Source organism: Heteronotia binoei, chromosome 8, assembly GCF_032191835.1.
Source record: "Heteronotia binoei isolate CCM8104 ecotype False Entrance Well chromosome 8, APGP_CSIRO_Hbin_v1, whole genome shotgun sequence".
NCBI lineage: Eukaryota > Metazoa > Chordata > Lepidosauria > Squamata > Gekkonidae > Heteronotia > Heteronotia binoei.
The window spans coordinates 56,023,198-56,045,336 of record NC_083230.1 but is presented as its reverse complement, the minus strand read 5'-3'; the positions used below and the strand labels follow the sequence as shown (position 1 = coordinate 56,045,336).

The 22,139-nt window shown below is 40.6% G+C and overlaps 1 protein-coding gene across 1 annotated transcript in view; it reads right to left on the bottom strand.

Annotated features, from left to right (window-relative positions):
• Positions 1-225: 225 nt before the first annotated feature.
• Positions 226-22,139, bottom strand: part of ZDHHC17 (zinc finger DHHC-type palmitoyltransferase 17) — a 128,452-nt gene continuing 106,538 nt past the window's right edge. Inside the window, exons 13-17 of the mRNA XM_060245116.1 lie at positions 7,946-8,039; positions 4,540-4,623; positions 3,866-4,023; positions 1,767-1,861; positions 226-546 (exon numbers count right to left, since the gene is read on the bottom strand). Of these exons, the coding sequence (XP_060101099.1) occupies positions 408-546; positions 1,767-1,861; positions 3,866-4,023; positions 4,540-4,623; positions 7,946-8,039 (570 nt within the window). The 3' untranslated portion in view covers positions 226-407. The remainder of the gene's footprint in view (positions 547-1,766; positions 1,862-3,865; positions 4,024-4,539; positions 4,624-7,945; positions 8,040-22,139) is intronic.

Genomic DNA, 22,139 nt, shown 5'->3' with positions numbered 1-22,139 from the left:
CAATGATCTCAAAGTCTGCTTTGTGAAATGTGAGTTTAAATCCAATAAAATTGTTCAAACTATGAAATAAATATTTAATGTTCATCATAGCATGACCACAGCATGTTTGTGTTTTAGCAATCTCATGCTCCATTGTGAAAGCATTTAAAAAGAAAAATGTGAATGTGGTGGTGTGAATAATTTTCATGGTAAGAATGGTTAAAATCCCCTTTTCTTCTTCCTCCTCTTTATCAGAGTTGGCAGTTTATTCTGTCCTTTGTTTATATCTGTTAATAAACTGATGCAGAGAAGGTACCATTAGATTCATTGTTAGCTCTATTCATAGCATGCTACTGTTCATGGATTCAAGAGAAACCAATTTTCAGGCACCACTCAGATATGATATGCTCACAGGTTGAAGCTGGATGTTACACTAGTTGGTAGCCACTTCCGGATATTTGGTCATATTCTATTGTATACTGTTTTGTCCAGTCCACAATAACAGGACGAAAAAGACCACAGCATCTGAATTCAAAGAAGTCTATAACGTTTCTTATACATCCATGACTAAAAACAAAAACAAAGCAAAGTTGCATAAATATCAGCAATACAGAAAGGCAGTACATGCAGCATCATTAATCTCTGTCCTCAATTATTGTACTTATTGCTACTGATGAGGTCACTGATACTTATGGAAATGTTCATTACTGCTGAGGGACCAGGAAGATGTATTTAAAAGTTGTCTACATCTCAAAATATTATTTACTCAAAGCAGCTAATAAAAACATCCCAAAGCAACAATTTACAGTGAAAAACCAGTACCCAATATACAGCAATAAAACAGGAAGTATACAATACTACATTTTAGTTATTATAGTGGACGGGCCACCCCTGACTACCTCTGAAGTCTCTTGCCCTGAAAACTGTATTGGGCCGCCATAAGTTGCTGTGACAGACAGAAAGAAAGAATGACTGTCTGTCAAGGAGTGTTACTGCACTTCCAAAATACCTAATGACAGAAGCCTTTTACAGATGTTACAACTGCACACACTGGAGTCTAACAACTGGGTCATTATCTTTAGAACATTCTACCTGCAATCCTCCAATATGAACAGACTATGTTGTGTGAACATGAACACACATTTATTATGCATACAAAGACTCAGTACACATGAACACAGATCCACAAAAATTCAGTGACTATTACCAGAACTGTATGCAACTGATAAATATTGGCATTTCTCCTGTTCAAATGAAACGGCAGCAGTGGTTATTAAGAGAACCTATGCATGACAGCCAGTGTGGGGTAGATGGCGTGCTCTAATCTGGAGAATTGGGTTTGATTCCCCACTCCTCCAAATGAAGCCTGTTGGGTGACTTTGGACCAGTCACAGTTCTCTCAGAACTCTCTCAGCCCCACCTACCTCACAAGGTGAGGGGTTGTGGGGAAAGGAAGGGAAGCTGATTGCAAGCTGCAAGAGATACTCCCTTCCAATACCTACATTTCAGCAAAAAATGAACCTGAACATGAGACTGTGGGCACTTTCACACACACTAAATCACGCGCTTTCAATCCACTTTCAATGCACTTTGCAACTGGATTTTACTGTGTGAAAGGCAAAATCCACTTGCAAATGACTGATGAAGAGGACTGAAACTGCATTACTTAGCATGTGTGAAAGCAGTCACTTCTCATGTTCTACCCACTATGGCAAAGAGATATGAAGGCTATCCATATTATTAGCATAAACATGCATTTCTCCATGTTTGTTCACTTATATACTTACTTAAATGGGCTTTCAATGGATGTTGTTGTAACTTTAAAGTGCTTATATCGTCTTGCATTCATCCTTTCATTTGTAGTAATACCTAAACAGGAGATCTAGGGATAATGAAAAAGAGCAAATAGGTATTTAAAATCTGTGAAATCTCACATATACAAACCACAAAAGACAGAATTTAAATATTTGCTAGGGAATTAGCTACTTCTGAGAAACAGTAATTATAAAGAGTAAAATCAGGAAACACAATTTTTCTGTATATGGACTCAACAAGGCATCACACAGTATATCTGTGACTAGGACCTGCAATTAGTTCCAAGAAGACAAATACAGCATTTGTACCTGCCCATTTCACCCCTGCAAAATTATTGCAGGTTCAGGGAGGGGAGGCTTTTACACTGGTTAAAGGAAAAGAAAGGGTAAATATCCCAGTGCCACTTTCCCATGTTTGAAGTACCTGAAGGCAGCTGCAACTTTTCTTTCATACCTAAAAAACATGCCAAATGGGATGACAGATTTCCTGTTTCACATTTAGTTTGGTTCTGTAACTATACACCATAAAAAGATAAACCAGGGTGATGCTTAAAAAAGCCCTCCAGTCTATTTCCTTTCACCATCATTGTATTTTGCTAATATTCTCCTGTTTCTGCTCTACAAAGCATTCAACCTTGTGCTTCAAGGGTTTAAACAAGCCTCTAGATTACAACCACAACAAGCTCATATAATACGTTTTATTACAACAAGAGATGAAAATTAAAAATATGACATTGACAATTCTTTTTATGAAAACCAATTGACAATCCTTATTATGAAAACCAAAGGAACACCTGAAACATGGTCTTCAAAACTGAATGAATAAAGTGTCATGAATAGCAATTCTTGATCAGCCTCTATAGTAAATTCTCACCGGCTCATATCATTATAGGACAAATTCTCAACTCAGAAGTGAATCACATTTCATGAATGCAACCTGCCAGCAGAGCAGTTGCATTTAATATTTACTGAGTACAAGTATTTTCTACTATCTCTTGTCTTTGTCCTTCATCATCATTCATGAACGTTTCATCATCATTCATCAACAGCTGCATGAAAGTTCTGAAAACTATAAAGTTATTTTAGTATCATATACCGGCCAAATGTTGGCCCTAATTTTGATGCCATATATAGATTTGAAATATACGGCACTCCATATATAGATCTGGAAAATACGATGCTTCAGGGACATAGTCAAGATTTTTTAGGCTGGGGAGCTTTTTAAAAAATCAGGGGAGATCTGATTTTTTTAAAAGCCCCCCCCCCGCCCCCACACCCACCCCCTTGACCAAAAAAGGCAGAACTGGCAGGCTGCGTCTTTTTGCTTCTCACAGTCGGCCAGCTGCAAAAAGCAGATAGACAGCCATAGCCTCTACCCCCTCCTGCTCCTAAGCAGAAGGGGAAAGAGAGGTGGGGCTGGCAGGCTGCCTCTCTGTGCTTCTCGCAGCCTGGTAAGAGAAGCAGGGAGACTGCCACTGCTTCTTGCCTTCCCCTCCTATTCAGCTGAGTAGGAGGGGAAAGAGAGGCAGGGCAGTAGGCTGGCTTCCTGTGCTTCTCACAGCCAGCCAGCTGCGAGAAGTGCCAAGAACCGCAGCCTCTTGCTTTCCCCTCCTGCTTGATTGAGCAGGAGGAGAAATAGAGGTGGGGCTGGTAGGGCTGATCTTCCTGCTTCTCACAGTCAGCGGGCTGCGAAAAGCAGGGAGACCTGCAGGCTGCCACCCCTTGCTCTCCCATCCCATTAGGTAGAACAGGAAGGGAGGGCAAGATGTGGGGCCAGCTTGGGGGCCCTAAATTGGGGGGCTACTCCTATAAATTGGGGGGCCCCCCACAGCTATGGGCCTGTGGTGCTTTATGTTTTATGCTTAGCTTTAGAGTTAAAAATAGCCCATGAAAAGTTGTCAGGGCACACAGTGCATGCACATAGCTCTGTACATGTACTTCCCATCTGTAGAAGGAAGAATTTCTGTGAATGCATGTATCTTGAGTAAAGAGTATTTTTAGTCCAAGTGTTCCAAAACTCTTCATGTTTCTTTTTGTTACATACACTGTTCATGTTTAGTTCATTCTCCTACCTGGTACATCTGACACATTAGTAGCACAGCCACCCACATAAAGTGAAACACACTGTTCAGGAACATCCAAAACATCCAAGGTGAACAGGTGGCAATTTGAGTAATATATGTCCAAAATCCATCTACTGTATAACTAGTCTGACAATGGATTCCCCAGTCTGGAAAGAAAGAAAATATGATGGAATTAGAAGATGTTCTCTGAACTCCTCTTCTCTGCCCTAAACTCTGAAACTTCCAGGACTTAGAAGGTACAATTTATCAGTAAAGGCTGCATCATTCTTCTTTCCAAGTGGCAGGGAGAAAAAGGGAGCCCTGAAAAAAATACACCTCTGCTTTCAAAGTGGAGGTGGGGTAGGGGACTCCAAGAGTGTCAGGAGCTGCATCAGCAGGGCTGTCCCTGCCACTAGGCAAACTAGCTGATTGCCTAGGGCACCAGCTTTCTGGGGGTGCCAAACTGGGCACCCCCATGTGTCTCAGTGACATTACCAGCATGTAGGGGGTGCCAGAGAGTCTACGCACTGCACACTGGAGCTTCCAGAGCACTGCTCTGGGGATCTCTGCCCCCATCTGAGGCCTGGGTACAGTTCAGTATTAAAATGTAAAAACATTTTGATTACAGATACATTAGGAGTTAAACTAAGCATTTACAAAATAATTCAGGACATCATACTCACAAGAAATGCATCCATAAATCATCCAGCAAATCATGAAGAGTAAAAAGAACAGATAGCCCATGAAATAGCGATGGTTGCCTGCTCCTGAGAACAAAAGAATTAAAATAAATGACATCTTTTAAAAGAATCAGATCATGAGATACCAGAGCTATGTTTTAAATATGTATTCTTTTAAGATGTAATCATATCTTTCCTGCCATAAGACTAAAACAATCTGGTTTCAATGGGCCATCAGAGTTCATTTCATGGTTTGCAAATAAACCACAAGCCTCTCCAAGGAAAGAGTTAACAAAGTATTCAAAAAGAGAAGCAGATGTCTGCATAAATCAGCATAAATACACAATGTAAGCCAGACCCTTTGGCCCAGCAGACTTTCTCCTCCAAAATGAAATTAGTTTCCTTTACATATAAAATGTGATGTTAATATTACCCCTGAGATGACAATACAATGTGAAGGATCTGGTTGGATGTGCTTCAAATACCAAACTCAGAAAACCACCTCTGAAGTTTTATATTTGTCACATTTGCATCAAGAACAAACTGACAATCATGTGAAGAATGTTTTCTCCTAATAACTCTCTGCAAACTTTCCATTTGGCCTATGATTGTTAAATTAAGATATGCAAATACTATGTGGCTCCTGTATTTGAAATCTGTTTGCTTTTCTTCAAATGTTTCACCACAAAGCCCTAAATTTACCTTGAAGTGAGACTTAGGTTAAAATTGTGACTACTTAGGGTAGCATCAAAACTTCTGCCTAACAACAAATCAAGAATGTATCATGATCCATTTAGCTGTCTTATACAGAGCCATATCAATTGTCTGTCTAGTTCAGAACTATTAATGGCAAAAGTGAATTTGTTGCTTTCATTATTGTTTATTTAATTTGGTTTTTATCTTGCCTTACCCTACAAAAAGACTCAGGGTGGCTCACAACATACAAGTATAACAATTCTTAAAAATTAAAATATAATATGATAAAAGATTAAAATTCAGTTTTATACATAAATCACAAGATGGCGACAATGTAATTAAAGTGCTCTCAGAAAAATGCAGCCCTTGTATGTGCACTAAATCTACTGATTTTTAACGTGGCAAAGCATTTCCATCAATCAGAACATAGAAATGCCTGTGAATAGCACAAGTGCATAGTATTTGTGGGTATGGCAGGGGGAGGCCAGTCCATTGTGGTGTCCACTGCCATTACCAAAGGCCTACACAACAAAAAATACAAGCTAGTGACCAATTTACTAAGAAATATATAGAAACAAGTCCATCTGTCCAAAACATGTACATTCAAATCCCAAAGAAGACCATTCATAAAAAACATGTCACATCATAGGTCATATTCAGTCCATATGGAGAAATACAATTCAACTGGTGTATCCAGTATGCCTCTTTTTGCAGCAGGATCTTGTGCACAAGACCCTGCTGCAAAAAGAGGCATACTGTTGAATTGCATTTCTCCATATGGACTGAATATGACCTATGATGTGACATGTTTTTTATGAATGGTCTTCTTTATAATATTATGAGTACTGTGCATAATTTGGCTGTATGATAACATATTTTTGTATAAATTATGTGATTTGACATTCTTTGTATGGAATATTTTGTATGTTGTATCTGCTGTTGATATAGTTTGTGGTGTTTGTGTCTTTTAGCATGTTGCATCAGAAATATGTTACTTTACCTTTAAGAGGTTTGTGTAATGGCAGCTGTAAATGAGATGTTTGCCTTTTTAAACATGTTAGTTGCCCCATTAGGGTGCGCAAGAAGCCTCATACTGAGCTGTAGCCGATGTGAAATTGCTGTTGGAGATGCTCCGCGTCCCCTTTTTATAAAATTATGTAAAGAATCTATATAATTGAATCAATATGTAAGAATGATACTTTTTCACTGGAAGAGAGTTGGTGGTGTCTGAATGTCCTTCTGATATTTTTGTATAATATTTTCTTTTGTTAGTGGTCCCAGGTCTGATGAAGACTGGAAAGAAACAAGTACTTAATCGATTGGCTTGTCACCACACTACTTTGGGACTTGAATGTACATGTTTTGAACATCTGGACTGGTTTCTATATATTTCTTAGTAAATTGGTCACTAGTTTGTTATTTATGTTACCCATTATAGTGACCTCTCTTGGATTGTATTGTACTACCAAAGGCCTGGCAGAAGATCTCAGTTTTATGGACACTGTAGAATGGTTTTAAGTCCTGCAGGGCCCTGATCTCAAAAGCCTGGAGGGCTTTTCCACGAGGCCAAAGCTAGAGCCAAAAAAGCGCTGGCTCTGGCTGAGGCTGAGGCTAAGCAAACACCCTTTGGGCTAGGGATCTTCAGTAGATATTGATCAGATTATTAGACAAAGCCACCTCTTTTCTCTAATATAGAACATTTTGTAACATGGAAACAGAGAAAACCAGGGACTTTATGCATGTCCCTGAATCGTAACCTTGACACTATTCTAATTTACCACGTTATATTAATAAGTGTATTAGCAATTGCCAGTTTAAACAAAATACATTCGCTATGAACTATCGGAACAAAGCTGTGTATTTGAGAAAGACACTCCCCCTACTCTCAGGTGAATGTAATTAAGAACACAACATTCTAATAAAGTGCATTTGTGTAGCTCTAACAGTTCAAAGTGGTTGCATTTATTGCTGGTTTTCTATGCTGGATAACATGAGGCCTCTAGGATGTTGCCTGGATCCTACTCCCACTCTCCGCGTCTCTTCCCAAACGGATACTGGCAGAACTTAGCAACTCATGCCATGTTAAAACACACTCGCATCTTGCTGCTTGTTCTGCATTCGTTCAATACAGCCCTGTCCAAATCCTACTAGTCAGCAAGCATGAAAGCAATAGGTTGTCTGGATTGTGCTTTGCCTGGGTTAACCTATTTGATTATAATAAAAAATACGCAGTGTGGTATATTCAAGTTGGACAGCAATAATGAATACATGAAATGAATACTAGAGAATGCATGATCGTGCCTTATATTGAACGTCCTCTATCGAGGTCAGTATTGTCTACTCTGACAAGCAGCAGCTCTCCAGGGACTCAGACAGAGACATTTCACATCACCTGTTACTTAACCTTTTTAACTGGAGATGCTACTGATTGAGCCTGAAACTTTCTGCATATGAAACAGATACTCTACCACTAAACTATACAGTTACAGTTTGCTTTATTACGGTCCATGACCAAATACACAGCACAATGCAGGCCAACAACAACCATATAAAAATTGTAAAAATCAAAAACTATAGTTCCATCACATCACACTGAGCTGAAAACTAAGGAACAATGTTATGATTAAAAACAAACAGGAAATCCATAATGCAAATCTTCTGCAGGAAATGATTTGGTACTGAAAGACTAACATATTGGACATTCTGTACCTACCTACACAGTTACCGACCCAGGGGCAGTGGTGGTCAAACTTGGCTATACATCGATTGCACACGCCACAATGTTTGGACCTCACTGGTTTCCGTATCTGTTTGATATAAGTAAAATTAGCTTTAAAAGTGAAAAATAAAACATAGCTTTGTTGTTACTTCTATTCTTTTCCTGTATTAAATACTGTTAAGTATCCAAATGTGATACATCACAAGATTTGTGAACACTGTGTCTTTCACGTTCAACTCGTGTAGTTTCTAGCAAAAACATCACACAGCAAAACAAGGATTCATCAATGCAAAGGCGGCAGTGCTGTGCCCATTAATCCCACCCATGATCTAAGATCGTTCTTCTACGCAAAGCCTATGTGTGTGCAGAAGTTGAACATTACGGGGTCTTTCTGCATGAACTAGGGAATCTGTTTTTTGCAGAGCCTCGTGTGTATTTAACAAGCCAGGTTTGAAAGGGAGTATTATATACTAGGACTTTGAAAACTGCTCTAACAGAATTGGAGGTTTCACTGAGATCTGGAGAGATTATTTTAACAGCAGATTCAACTTCTGGCTGAGGTGAGCTTTCTCCCTCCTTTGCATCCCTTCCTCCCCTGCTTCAGGCTTCTAGAAGTTTTTTGCAGCTAAATTTAGTGGCCTGTTTGCAAGGCTGACAGAGCAGGCAATCTCTATAGGAGCACTTGTCAGTTGCCAGCAGAGCAGCTGCCCACCTCAAAAGGGAGACTCTTTTCCCTATAAGTTAATGACACTGTGCTGCATTATCCTGAATGGCTCCCAAGTAAAATTTTACAAGCAGCCACTCAGTTCTGGGAAGACTTGCGAGGAGAAATGCAAAAAACCCAAATCTCTCCACCAAGCTCATGGCTTTGCAAATTCCGGAATACAAAGCAAAGCAAGGCTCACAGAGAAATAATGGGCCCCAATAACATCCACCATCAGAACAGGGTGCCCCAACAGTTTTTCAACAATAGACAATCGCAAGCTTGCCATTATTGCAGAATTTTGGGCCATTTCGCCCTTGATCATAGGAAGAGACAAAGAGACCAGAACCAGTACCAGCTCAACCAGCCAAATGCAACTGTGCAACCCCTAGTGCCTGCTTTCCTAAGAACCTATCACATGGCATGTGTGACTGACCTGTTATGACTTTGACTATTAATTCTCATTCTTTTATTTGATTAGTGTACGCAGGTGAATCCTACACTACGATTCATCAGCAGGAGGCAACATTTCTTACATCATCTAACTCTGTACTGGCTTCTGGTATAGGCTGCTCAGTCATCCCTCATGTTCTATCAGCACCAGTTTCTGTCTTTAGGACCAGATGAGGTAACAAGCTGTATCTTGATTTCCCCTACCTCTCCTGTTAATTTGCTAGATCAGGATTGTGTCAATTTGGTGAAATTGACTGTAAACTGGATGGTTCCCTCAATGTGACCCTGCCACCATTTGATTTCACTCAGGGATTTTTTTTTATGCTGACCACAACAGAAAAACAGGTTGCTTACCAGTAACTGATTATCTTTGAGTGGTTGTCTGTGGAAGTCCCACACTTGGATTTTTTTTTTTTTTTATTTTATTCGATTTATATCTTGCCCTACCCCACCGAGGCGGGCTCAGGGCGGCTTACAACATAAAACCAACAAAATCAATTTAAATATATTAACAATACATTAGTAATTATAATTATACAATAAAATACTTAAAATGCATATAAAATACATAAAACACATAAAGCTCGTAGAGCTCACATCAATATATACTATGCTGCCATTCTTCAAATCAGTTCTTCAGTGTTCCAATATTAGATAGTCTGATGTTCGAGATTAGATGTTCAGGCATTCCGATAGCAATTTACTTGTATGCCAACCGGAAGAGGGCTGTTTTGCAGGCCCTGCGGAACTGTTCAAGGCTCCGCAGGGCCCTCACCTCCTCCGGATAATACGCCTGAGCACCTCCTCCGGATAATACGCCTGAGCAGAATCCCACTTCAGAGTTTAAAAAAACTCTAATGCTATTTAGGCACATACTTTCCTTTACTCTGGGGAGCAGGCAGCCACTGCACATGCCTAGAGCCAAGGAAAGGTGCCCTCCCACTCAGTTCCATCCATTGCTACCAGTAAGTCCCATCAACACAGGTAAGTAGACAAGAGATGCCAGTAGTGGGGATGGCTGGGCAGGTGTGTCTGACTGCCCAGACAACCATATGAAGTTCATTCATCAGTTACAAACAAGCAACCTGTTTATCTCCTTCATGGTGTCTATGCGACTGGCAAGTTAATGTAAACTGGATGGTGGGTGCTGGCAGTCATAGACATAACTGTGTACCACTAATGCAAATTTAAAAGCAACAATTCAATTAGCATATAATCATACCATAACAGCATTCAGTAACAGACACATGGTAGTCTAACAGAACTGTGTGTTATTACTCAAGTACCTGAAGAAAACTCATAATGAAAATAAGGAAAAGAGAACTCTCTGCCCAAATGATGCATCTTGGTGTGTTTGCAAGTCCAATGCATAGTATGAAATAAAAGTTGTTTGGGAGGACCATGTGGAAGCAGCGCATATATCTTCAACGGAAACACCACCAAAAAGAGCAGCCGATGTTGAAACCACCATGGTGGAATGGGCCATTATGTGAGTAGGTAGAAGTTGTTTTGCTAACTCATAACACAGGTGTCAAGCATGGTAAAATTCCATTGCTAATTGATTGTTTTAGGGCCCTCCATAACACTGGTCTGTGAAGTATCTTGGAGGACCAAGGTCTGTTAGCTCTGTTATTCTTTCCCCTCCCCCTTCCTGCTTTATTGCTTGCAAAGTAGAAGTAGAGAGAAACGAAACTAACTTGAGAAGAAGTAATCAGCACCTTCCCATACATTCCTGTTAGGGAGTGTGACCCATCTGGGGAAAGCAAGGACAGAGTCCTGATAACGCTATGAGAATATAGACATTTATGACAGTTTATGTGTGAGAGCTATCCCTCGCCCCCATCTTTTGGAATCCTTTTGAAGTAAGCCTTAAAAGTATTGTATCAATGTATTTGCAGCATCACTCTCAAGAATCTGTTACACTGAAAGTATCGGTTTATCAATACATGTAGTTTTGTATCAACTTCAACTCATCATTGAAACCGCATGCTTGACAACAGGGATATAGTACAGATAATCCACTTTGCTAGTTTCCGGGGGGGGGGGGCAGTTTAGAACCCTTTTTTCGAATTACCATAGGTGATAGATTAGAATACTTACAAAAAGACTTTGTACTGTCTAGATAGAACAATAATTCCCTTCTTGCATCTAATGTATGGAGAGTTCTCTGGGCATCATTGATTGGGTTTGGGGAAAAAAGGTCGGGAGAACCATTGGTGAAAAGTGCATATCAATATCTCTCAAGCAGGCCCATATCAGGAATACCTTAAATTTATAATAAAATGGCCATCCATGATAGAGAAATTAGACCAAATTACACAGGGTACAAGCTCCTTTATAAATCATAAATATTTTGAATTTATACAATTTTAATAAACGTGATAGGTTATCTGTACTATGATTTTGTCCATCGTTTTTAAAATTTCTATTTTAATTGTTAATACTATTTTTATAATGTTGTAGTTGTCTATATATTTTAACCTAATTGTGTAACTGAAATATCAATTAAAAGGGGAGGATATCGCCTTGGGTAGAAAGGAAGGATCATGGTATTATCCTTGTGAAAAACAGTATATGGTAGGTCTGCTCAAAAGGCAGAAAGTTCACTACATCTCTTTGCTGATCCGATGGCTACTAAGAAACAGGTCATCCAGGATCACAGGTGAAGAGGTGCTGTAGCCATGGGCTCAAATGACCTTCCCGTAAGTTGAGAGAGAGCCAGGGAGAGACTTCATGTTGGGACCAGAGGTTCACTGGGGGATGTAGTATTAGAAGGCCCTTAAGAAAAGGTTTTGTCAGTCTATGAAAGAGGAGTGTGCAGGACTCTATGGGCTGGTGGGACATCAAAATGGCCACCAGATGCACCTTCACTGAGGAAAAGCTGAGTCCCATACTTTGCAAAGAGGCTATGTAGGAAAAAACATATGGTAAGCAGTATTCCCTCTAAGGTGAGTTAGCGTGAACTAACAGATTTTTTTGTCTTAGCTCAGGAAAAATGGCCCCAGGTCACAATAATTTATGCAGTAGCTCACAACTTTAATGCCAGTAGCTCACAAAGTAGGATTTTTGCTCATAAGACTTTGCAGCTTAGAGGGAACATTGATGGTAAGAGAGATGTCTCAGCTATGACAACTTCACCCTGTATAGTCACTGAAAAGCGTTTCCACTTAGCTGCATATGTGTCTGATACCTAGTTTACAAGCATTCTCAAGAACTTGTGTTACTTGAAACAAAAATGTTTGCATCTAGAGTCCATCATGTTAAGGTGTTTAGGATTTGAGATGGTATCTCTAGTGTCAATGAAAGACTACCTCAGTGAGTCCTGAAATTTCTCAGAAACCACAGCTGAAGAAGACTCATGTGGAGTCTTGCATGAGGAACTACATATGGGGTCACTGCCATTAGCCCAAGCAGTTTTATGATAGAGTGGGTTGACTGAAGGAATGTCTGTACAACTGTCTGTAAGTGTATGGCTCTGTCTTGCAGTAAGTAGGCATGGTGAGTAATGGTGTCCAGACCAATGTTCCCTCTAAGCGCTACAGTGTTTTGAGCAGGAATTCTACCCGTGAACAAAAAAAGCTAGTAGCATTAAAGTTGTGAGCAAGTCTACATTTGACTATCATGTAAATTGGGTTTTTAGAAGATTACTTCCGTAAACTTGTAAAAACCTCTGCATAAATTCTTTTAAATTACATTTAAACTATATTTTAAGAATAATTTAAACATTTTAAGAGAAAACAGGTCTAACCACCCCTTTCCACTACAATGGTGACATGTCCTCTGGAGAACTGATCTATCCACCCCTTTCTACTATATTGGTAGACCTGGCCTCTGGAAAACCAGGTCTACTCATCCCAGTCTACTATATACATAGATCTGCCTTGTACTGAGACTTAGAAAACATACCAGCACTTGCAGCGGGGTGTGTGTGTGTGTCTGGACTATTGCAGTCTGCTTTGTTGTTGTTTTTAAGCAAAATATGACAACCAGCATTACAGGTCAAGGATAATAGAGGAGGAACAGTCATTATCAGAATCCTGCCTAACTTAACAAACAAGAAGCTGCTTAAATGTTATCAATTTGCCCACACTACTTATTTATTCAAATATTTATATCCCACTTTCCCCTTCAAGGTAGCTTACAAATCATACTGAAAAGCATAATAGGGGTGTGCAATCTCCCCCGGCTCCATTGTAGCCTATGGAGACCATTATAGTCAATGCCCTCATAGGCTGTAATGGAGAATCAACCTGGAGGTATCTGGGGGGCTGTTTTTAGAGGTAGAGGCACCAAATCTTCAAAGGTTCAAAGTATTATATTGTCGGTTTTCTGGGTTTCAGCGCTTCGTTGTCGGTGGGGTCCACAAATCTTGTCTCTAGCGGCCCTCCAAATCGGGCAGTTGGAGGGGTGCCACAGCTGTGGTACCCCAAGGGGGGCCTGAGCAAGGGTTCCCTGCGAGCAAGGAGCTTGACAGAAGCTAGGGAGAATGACGGCAGTTGACCCGAGTCCCCGTCGCTCCGATGCTCCACCACACTGATCGCCATGATGGCAAAAAGAGGTGAATGCCCGACTTTTCCTTCGTCTTAGTAGCTTTTCTAAGCGTCTTCTTTTCTACTGCAATTGCTGAAACTCTATCATGCAAGTAAGTTAACTTTACAATCTAACCAACTAATGGAATTCCTATAGTAAAACCAAATGGGACTGTTCAAAAGGAGGGGGAAGAGGATGATTTCCCCCTCCCCCACAAGAGAGGCTTCCAAAAGGAGATGAACAAACTGTTGAAAATTGGCATCCTTTTCTCTGGTGTTTTTAATTGGATTGAATGCAGACACTCAAATTGATTTAGTTTATAATTTAATAAGCTACAATTGGAACATTAACACATTATAAAATAGTCTGAATAAAAGCTGAATATTTTTCTAAGAGAATTTATCTGATGTGGAAGCGGAATTGATGCGATTTGAACTGGAATGTAAGGGGAAAGCACACGGCAGAAGGAGAGCTGGAGGATAAACTAACTGGGACTCTGAGCTATTTATTTATTTTTGTTATTGGACAGAGTAATTCTGTGGAAAGATGATTTGGCAAAATGAAGCGGATGATTAAAAAGTTTTTTTGCCACCATATCTTCTATAAAGCACGGATGGTCTTTTAGCGGAGTTAATAGAAAAGCAGGTGGAAAACTTTTTTCTGAAGTACAGCGAAATTGAAAATCTACATAAGCAAGAATGTCAAGAGATCCCAGAGGTGTCAAATGAGTTGGGGAAAGTGAATAAACAACAGCCTGAAAAATGTGCTGGATGAAATCAAGATGGAGATGATCTACGCAGTTTTAAAAGAAGAGTGGACATCGCAACTTATTAAAGTTGTTGCAAGAGGAAGTGACAGTGTGTGGGCCTTATCACTCCCAGCAGAACAGATAAGCGTGTCGAGGGGAGAAGCTATATACTGCTTCAAAAATTCTCCCTAGGCAAAAACAAATACATATGGGGGATGGGGTCATTATGATTTTTCAAGCCTCCTCTTTTTAAAGTAATATGATAATTGGAGATAGTCTCTCCAAAAGCTTCTAAATAATTTTTGAATAATTAATTAATAATTAACTTACACAAATAGTTGGTTATATTCAACTCACATTAATGAAGAGAATATAGATATTATATGATATACAAGATCTGCTCTTAAACTCCAACTTTGGAATCGGTTTATATTGACATAGACAAAGTATTGTGCTCTTATTTTCAACTCTTGTTGGAAGCAAATAAGTTACTTTTATAGATAAAGTGTGTATGTTCATCTTACCTGAATATGCTTAGTTCTAATATTTTTAAAACTATTCAGTTAGTTTAGTTCTCTTGTTTTTCTCTTTGCTTTTCTATCTTTTTTTGATAAGTGATTTGATCCTTGTTGCATCAAAAATAAATAACTTAGATTTATACCATAGGCATTAGAATTGTATAAAAGTTTTAAAAGCTACAAAAGGACTGTAGAATTTGATGGTACTATTTGGTTAAAACTCAAAGACTTGAGGGTAGAAGAAATTTGGGGTTTTTTTCTTTTTTTTTGTTATAGAAATGTAACTGAAATATTTTCTGTGTTTCTCCTATTTCTCTGTTGTACCCCCCCTTTTTTCTTTCTGTATTTCCCTACTATGTCTTTTCTTCTACTTAAAACTAATAAAAATTTGTACCCTTAAAAAAAAGTATTTTATTGTTGTAGCCATAGGCCATAACAACCCAGCAAACCCCCCAAAGTATACAGTTTACTTCTAGACATAAAAATTAAAACATTTTTTTTAAAAAAACATAGTAAAATACAGAACTATGATTAAGATTTAAAACATAAATAATAAAACGTGACAGAATGAGACTATAACTTGGCCAAAATTCTTGTATGGGTGGCTTTGGTTATCTTCTTATTTTTGTTGCTAAAAAGATTAAAGTAGTCACCTTAAGGGTAACTTCTGGAATGGCATCAGCCAATAACAATTTAATACATTCCTCTTCTGATTTAAACTTTGTGAGAAATTGATTCAGCAGTTTATTTCACATTGGCCCATAGAATGGACAGGATAAAATACAATGAACAATATCTTCTATCTGATTGGTACCACAGAACAGAGACGTTGAACTACAGGTATTTTTTGAAATCTACCCTGAACGTACAAGGATGGCATAGCTGCTGGTACCTCTACTCAAAAATATCCCCAAGCTTCAAGATTGGACTAGGGTGTCCAGTTTTATGGGCCTCAGAAGGAAGTACCCCCATTTCCAATTGAGATTGTGAGCAAAGATCAGAAACATGTGAGCAGCCTGTTGAAAATTTGTGCACCAGCTTCCCTTGCACAACTTAGAGGGAACTATGATCTAGAGGTGCACCACTGAACTGTAGGCATTGTGTGGGTCAAAGCAGATACTTTGTATGATTGGTGCATAGTACTAATTCGCCCAGCATTCTCAAAGTAAATTGGATGAAGGATTGTAGTTGACTCACAGAATTTGTTACCAGGAGCCAGCCGACTACATACAGGAAGACTATGATGTTTTGGTGCCTTAGAGCTGCTACAACTATGGCCATGCATTTGGTGGAAACACGAGGAACTGTTGCCAGACCAAAGGGGAGAACTCTGTACTAGTAATGGAATTTCCTGCTAGCAAAACATACATATTGTGATGCTGGGGTCTGATTGTAATGTGGAAATACACATTGTGGAGATCTATTGATGCTAGCCATGACTGTGGGGATATGAGCAGTAGAATAGTCTGTAAGGTGACCATGCACCTTAATCAAATGCAAGACTGTGATCAGGCAGGCAAAAAAGGGCTATGAGGAGCATACTGCAGAAAACAAAGACCAACAATAAAAATTACTTCACATGTATTAGAAGCAGGAAACCATCCAGGGAGGCAGTGGGGCCCTTGGATGACCAAGGGGTCAAAGGATTACTGAAGGAGGATAGGGAAATGGCTGAGAAGCTGAATGCATTTTTTGTGGAAGACGAGAAGTGTTTGCCCACTCCAGAACCACTAATTTTGGAAGGGGTGTTAAAAGTCCTGAGTCAGATTGAGGTGACAAGAGAGGAGGTCCTACAACTGATTGACAAATTAAAAACCAATAAGTCACCAGGTCCGGATGGCATACATCCAAGAGTTCTGAAAGAACTCAAAGTTGAACTTGTGGATCTCTTGACAAAAATATGTAATCTTTCATTGAAATCTGCCTCCGTTCCTGAGGACTGAAGGTAGCAAATGTCACCCCCATCTTTAAAAAGGATTTCAGAGGAGATCCGGGAAATTACAGGCCAGTCAGTCTGACTTCAATACCGGGAAAGTTGGTAGAAACCATTATCAAGGACAGAATGAGTAGGCACATTGATGAGCACAAGTTATTGAGGAAGACTCAGCATGGGTTCTGTAAGGGAAGATCTTGTCTCACTAACCTGTTACAGTTCTTTGAGGGGGTGAACAAGCATGTGGACAAAAAAGACCCAATAGATGTTTACCTTGACTTCCAGAAAGCTTTTGATAAAGTTCCTCATCACAGGCTCTTTAGTAAGCTCGAGAGTCATGGAGTAAAAGCACAGGTCCTCTTGTGGATCAAAAACTGGCTAATTAATAGGAAGCAGAGAGTGAGTATAAATGGGCAGTCTTCGCAGTGGAGGACGGTAAGCAGTGGGGTGCCACAGGGCTCAGTACTGGGTCCCATGCTCTTTAACTTGTTCATTAATGATCTGGAGTTGGGAGTAAATGAAGAGACCAAGTTTGCAGATGACACTAAATTGTTCAGGGTGGTGAGAACCAGAGAGGATTGTGAGGCACTCCAAAGGGATCTGTTGAGGCTGGGTGAGTGGGCGTCAACGTGGTAGATGAGGTTCAATGTGGCCAAGTGCAAAGTAATGCACATTGGGGCCAAGAATCCCAGCTACAAATACAAGTTGATGGGTTGTGAACAGGCTGAATTTCTGGAAGAAGATCCAGTTGAGGTGGAACGTATGTGTGACTATATATATAGGGTCAACTCAGAATCTGCCAGAAAGCGCAAGCTACCCAGGGACATGGTAGTGAAATTTACTACAAGGGATGTTGTGGGAAGGATCTTAACCAAGCAGTTTAGTAGCCCAATGGTTGTGGAGGAAAGCAGAGTGAGAATCATGAAGGAATTGCCGAGAAAGGTCATCAGAAAGCAATTCAAGAAACTGACTGACAAGCTAACAAGCTGACAAGAAACTGACTGACAATCTCTTGGAATGTAAATGGATTTAACTCACCTCAAAAAAGAAAGGCAATTTTTCATTGGATTAAAAAGCAGAAATGTAATATAATTTGTCTACACGAAGTACATATTAAGCAATTGGATTACAAATTTTTATGGAACAAAGTTTTGGGAGAAGAATTTTTCTCGCTAGCAAAAGATTTTTAAAAAGGGAGTGGTTTTTTATATTAAAAAAAAACTGGGGCCGAAACTGGTTTTTAAAGACAATGAAGGTAGATATATTTCGGAGGTTTTTATTAATGAGAAAAAGACATTGTTGCTGGGACTATATGCCCCTAATGGGGCGAAAGATGCTTTTTTCAAAGACATTTCGCAGCAACTTGACCAAATGACTTATGAGCATGTAATGTTAATGGGAGACTTTAATGGAACTATTAAGAACTCTTTGGACAGATCTGGAAATAAAAAGAATAAAGATGGCAAGTTGCCAAAGTCTTTTTTTGAATTAATAAAGCAAGAAAGTTTGGAAGATATTTGGCGAGAGTTCAATCCTAAAGTACGAGATTATACTTTTTTCTCAGCAAGGCATGACACTTTCTCGAGAATTGATATGTTATAGTCTATGAAGGACCTGGGACTTATTACTAATAAAATAGAGATTCTTCCGAAAATAGGTGCAGACCACAATCCATTACTGTGGTTAGCAAAAGGAATGAAAAAGTGTAGAAGATGAAGACTAAATGAAGATTTGCTGCAAAAAGTTGAAGTAGTGAAATCTATAGAAAAAGAAACTAAAGCTTTCTTCCAAATGAATGAAGATCTCAGAGAGGCCTGAGAGGAACAGAACAGAGCAGAGCAGCTCTGATAAGCTGAGACAGCTGGAGAAGTTGCTAAGAATTTCTGCGTTTTGAAAGACTTCATTCTGAGGCTTGGGTGACTGCTGAAAAGGCTGAGTTGCGATAGCTGGGGAACTGCTGTACGTTTGGGTGAGTGGGCTAAAGGTGAAAGTGATTGATTGATTGATTGAGAGTAATTGTTGATGATTGCTTAGGAGTGGTCTGCTCCACCCTCTTTGCATTTTAAGCTGCGCCTTGCCAAAGGCTGAGCACATCTCAGAGAGGCCTGAGAGGAACAGAACAAAGCAGAGCAGCTCTGATAAGCTGAGACAGCTGGAGAAGTTGCTAAGAATTTCTGCGTTCTGAAAGACTTCATTCTGAGGCTTGGGTGACTGCTGAAAAGGCTGAGTTGCGATAGCTGGGGAACTGCTGTACGTTTGGGTGAGTGGGCTAAAGGTGAAAGTGATTGATTGATTGATTGAGAGTAATTGTTGATGATTGCTTAGGAGTGGTCTGCTCCACCCTCTTTGCATTTTAAGCTGCGCCTTTGCATTTTAAGCTGCGCCTTGCCAAAGGCGCGAGCCTTTGGCGCAAGCCGAAGGGCGAGAGCTAAAGGGCTCTTGGCCTGTGGCTCTTTGCCTGGGGGCTTCCTAAGGACCAGGAACCCAGATCCCTGATTTCCTTGTTCTCCCAATAAGGTAAGTTGACCTTCCAGAAGGGGAGCCACGTAAACAACAGCATTTAAAGAGGACTGTATATTTAATATATATATCATGAAGGTAGAATGCCAGCAGGGGGGTGGGGGCTTTCCAGTGTTTTGCACTGAGTGTCACATGTATGACTATCTGCCCACAGGACAGAAGTCTTGGGTGTGTGCTCGATGCAAGGAGCTCCTGGTCCTCAGGGAACGAGTTCGTGCCCTTGAGGCCGAGGTGACTGCCCTGGAGAAGCAGAGACGGTCAGTTAGGCAATTGGGGAAGACTCTTGGGGGCGTATTAGATGAGCCCCACTCTGAATGTGGCAGCCCCGTTGCTGCCAGAGAGCGTGAGGGTCTAGAGGGAACAGGGCACCTTGCTGAGGATAAGGGGAATGCGCCCTCAGAAGGGACCTCTTCTTCGGTTGGTGAGCGGGTATCCTTTCGCGCCAAGGAACCATCCCTGGGCAGGGGGAGAGGGGGGGTCTTGGTAGTTGGTGATTCGATCCTTAGGCAAGTAGACAGCTGGGTGGCGAAACCGCGTATTGACCGTATGGTGACTTGCCTGCCTGGTGCGAAGGTAGCGGACATTACGCGTGTAGTAGATAGGCTGATAGACAGTGCTGGGGAGGAGCCTGTGGTCATGGTGCATGTTGGCACCAACGATGTGGGGAAATGCAGTCGTGAGGTCCTGGAGGAGAAATTTAGGCTGCTAGGTGGGAGACTTAAGGCCAGGACCTCCAAGGTGGCCTTCTCGGAAGTGCTACCTGTTCCACGTGCAGGGCAGGAGAGACAGGCGTAAATTAGAAGTCTCAATGTGTGGATGAGACGATGGTGTAAGGAGGAAGGGTTTAAGTTTGTTAGGCACTGGGATGCTTTCTGGAACAAGCCGGAGCTGTACAAAAGAGACGGTCTCCACTTGTCTCCGGATGGAACCAGGCTGCTGGCGCTTAAAATCAAAAAGGTGGCAGAGCAGTTTTTAAACTAAATCTTGGGGGAAAGCCGACAGGAGATGGAATGTCTCTGGTTCGGGAGGACTCGTCTCAAAGAGATGAAGGGTTGGCTTCTATTTTTCTACCGAGTAACGGATCAGAGTTGTCCACTGTGATGGTGACAAACAGTATGGACTGTCTGCTAGAGTCTCGAGGCGGCAGGAGAGAGGTGGCGGGCCTAGCTTGCTTGGGAAATTATAAATGTTTGTATGCAAATGCTAGAAGTGTCCGAAGTAAAATTGGTGAATTGGAATGTTTAGTGTTGGGAGAAAACATAGACATTGTGGGAATTTCAGAAACTTGGTGGAATGAGGAGAATCAGTGGGACACGGTGATTCCTGGATATAAGTTATATCGGAAGGATAGGGAGGGAAGGGTTGGAGGTGGGGTGGCTCTGTATGTCAGAGAGGATATACGGTCCAGTAAGACTGAGGTCAGAGAATTAGATTCCCTTTTAGAAATGCTTTGGGTTGAAATAGAGGGCCCAAAAGGAAATTTAACTATGGGAGTTTGTTATCGCCCACCAAATCAAAAGAGAGAGGACAATTATAATATGATGGAGGGATTAAAGATAGCGGCTAAACGTAAAAACTGTGTCGTAATAGGTGATTTTAACTACCCGCAGATTGATTGGGTCAATATGTGTTCTGGTCGAGAGAAAGAGATTGAGTTTCTTGATGCTCTCAATGACTGTGCTATGGAGCAGATGGTCTCAGAATCTACCAGGGGTGGGGCGATCCTGGATCTGGTCCTAAGTAATGCCCAAGACTTGGTGAGAGACGTAAAAGTGATTGCGCCGCTTGGGAACAGTGACCATAATGTTATTGATTTCACCATTTGTATAAATAGGGAGTTGCCCAAAAAGATCGCCACAACCACATTTAACTTTAAAAGGGGTAAATTCTCTGAGATGAGGAGGCATGTGAGGAGGAAACTGAAAGGAAAGGTAAATACGGTCAAAACCCTTGGGGAAGCTTGGAGACTATTTAAAACTATAATCCTAGAAGCTCAGATAAAATACATACCACAAGTTAGGAAAGGCACAAACAGGTATAAGAAGAGGCCAGCATGGTTAACAAACAAAGTAATGGAAGCTGTAAAAGGTAAGAAGGACTCCTTTAAGCGGTGGAAAACCAGTCCAAGTGAGATTAATAAAAGGGAACACAGACAGTGGCAAATCAAATGCAAGACTGTGATCAGGCAGGCAAAAAGGGACTATGAGGAGCATATTGCAAAAAACATAAAGACCAACAATAAAAATTTCTTCAAATATATTAGAAGTAGGAAACCAGCCAGGGAAGCAGTGGGGCCCTTGGATGACCATGGGGTAAAAGGATTACTGAAGGAGGATGGGGAAATGGCTGAGAAGCTGAATGCATTTTTTGCCTCCGTCTTCACCGTGGAAGATGAGAAGTGTTTGCCCGCCCCAGAACCACTAATATTGGAAGGGGTGTTGAAAGACCTGAGTCAGATTGAGGTGACAAAAGAGGAGGTCCTACAACTGATAGACAAATTAAAAACTAATAAGTCACCGGGTCCGGATGGCATACATCCGAGAGTTCTGAAGGAACTCAAAGTTGAACTTGTGGATCTTCTAACAAAAATCTGTAATCTTTCATTGAAATCTGCCTCCGTTCCTGAGGACTGGAAGGTAGCAAATGTCACCCCCATCTTTAAAAAGGGTTCCAGAGGAGATCCGGGAAATTACAGGCCAGTCAGTCTGACTTCAATACCGGGAAAGTTGGTAGAAAACATTATCAAGGACAGAATGAGTAGGCACATTGATGAACACGGGTTA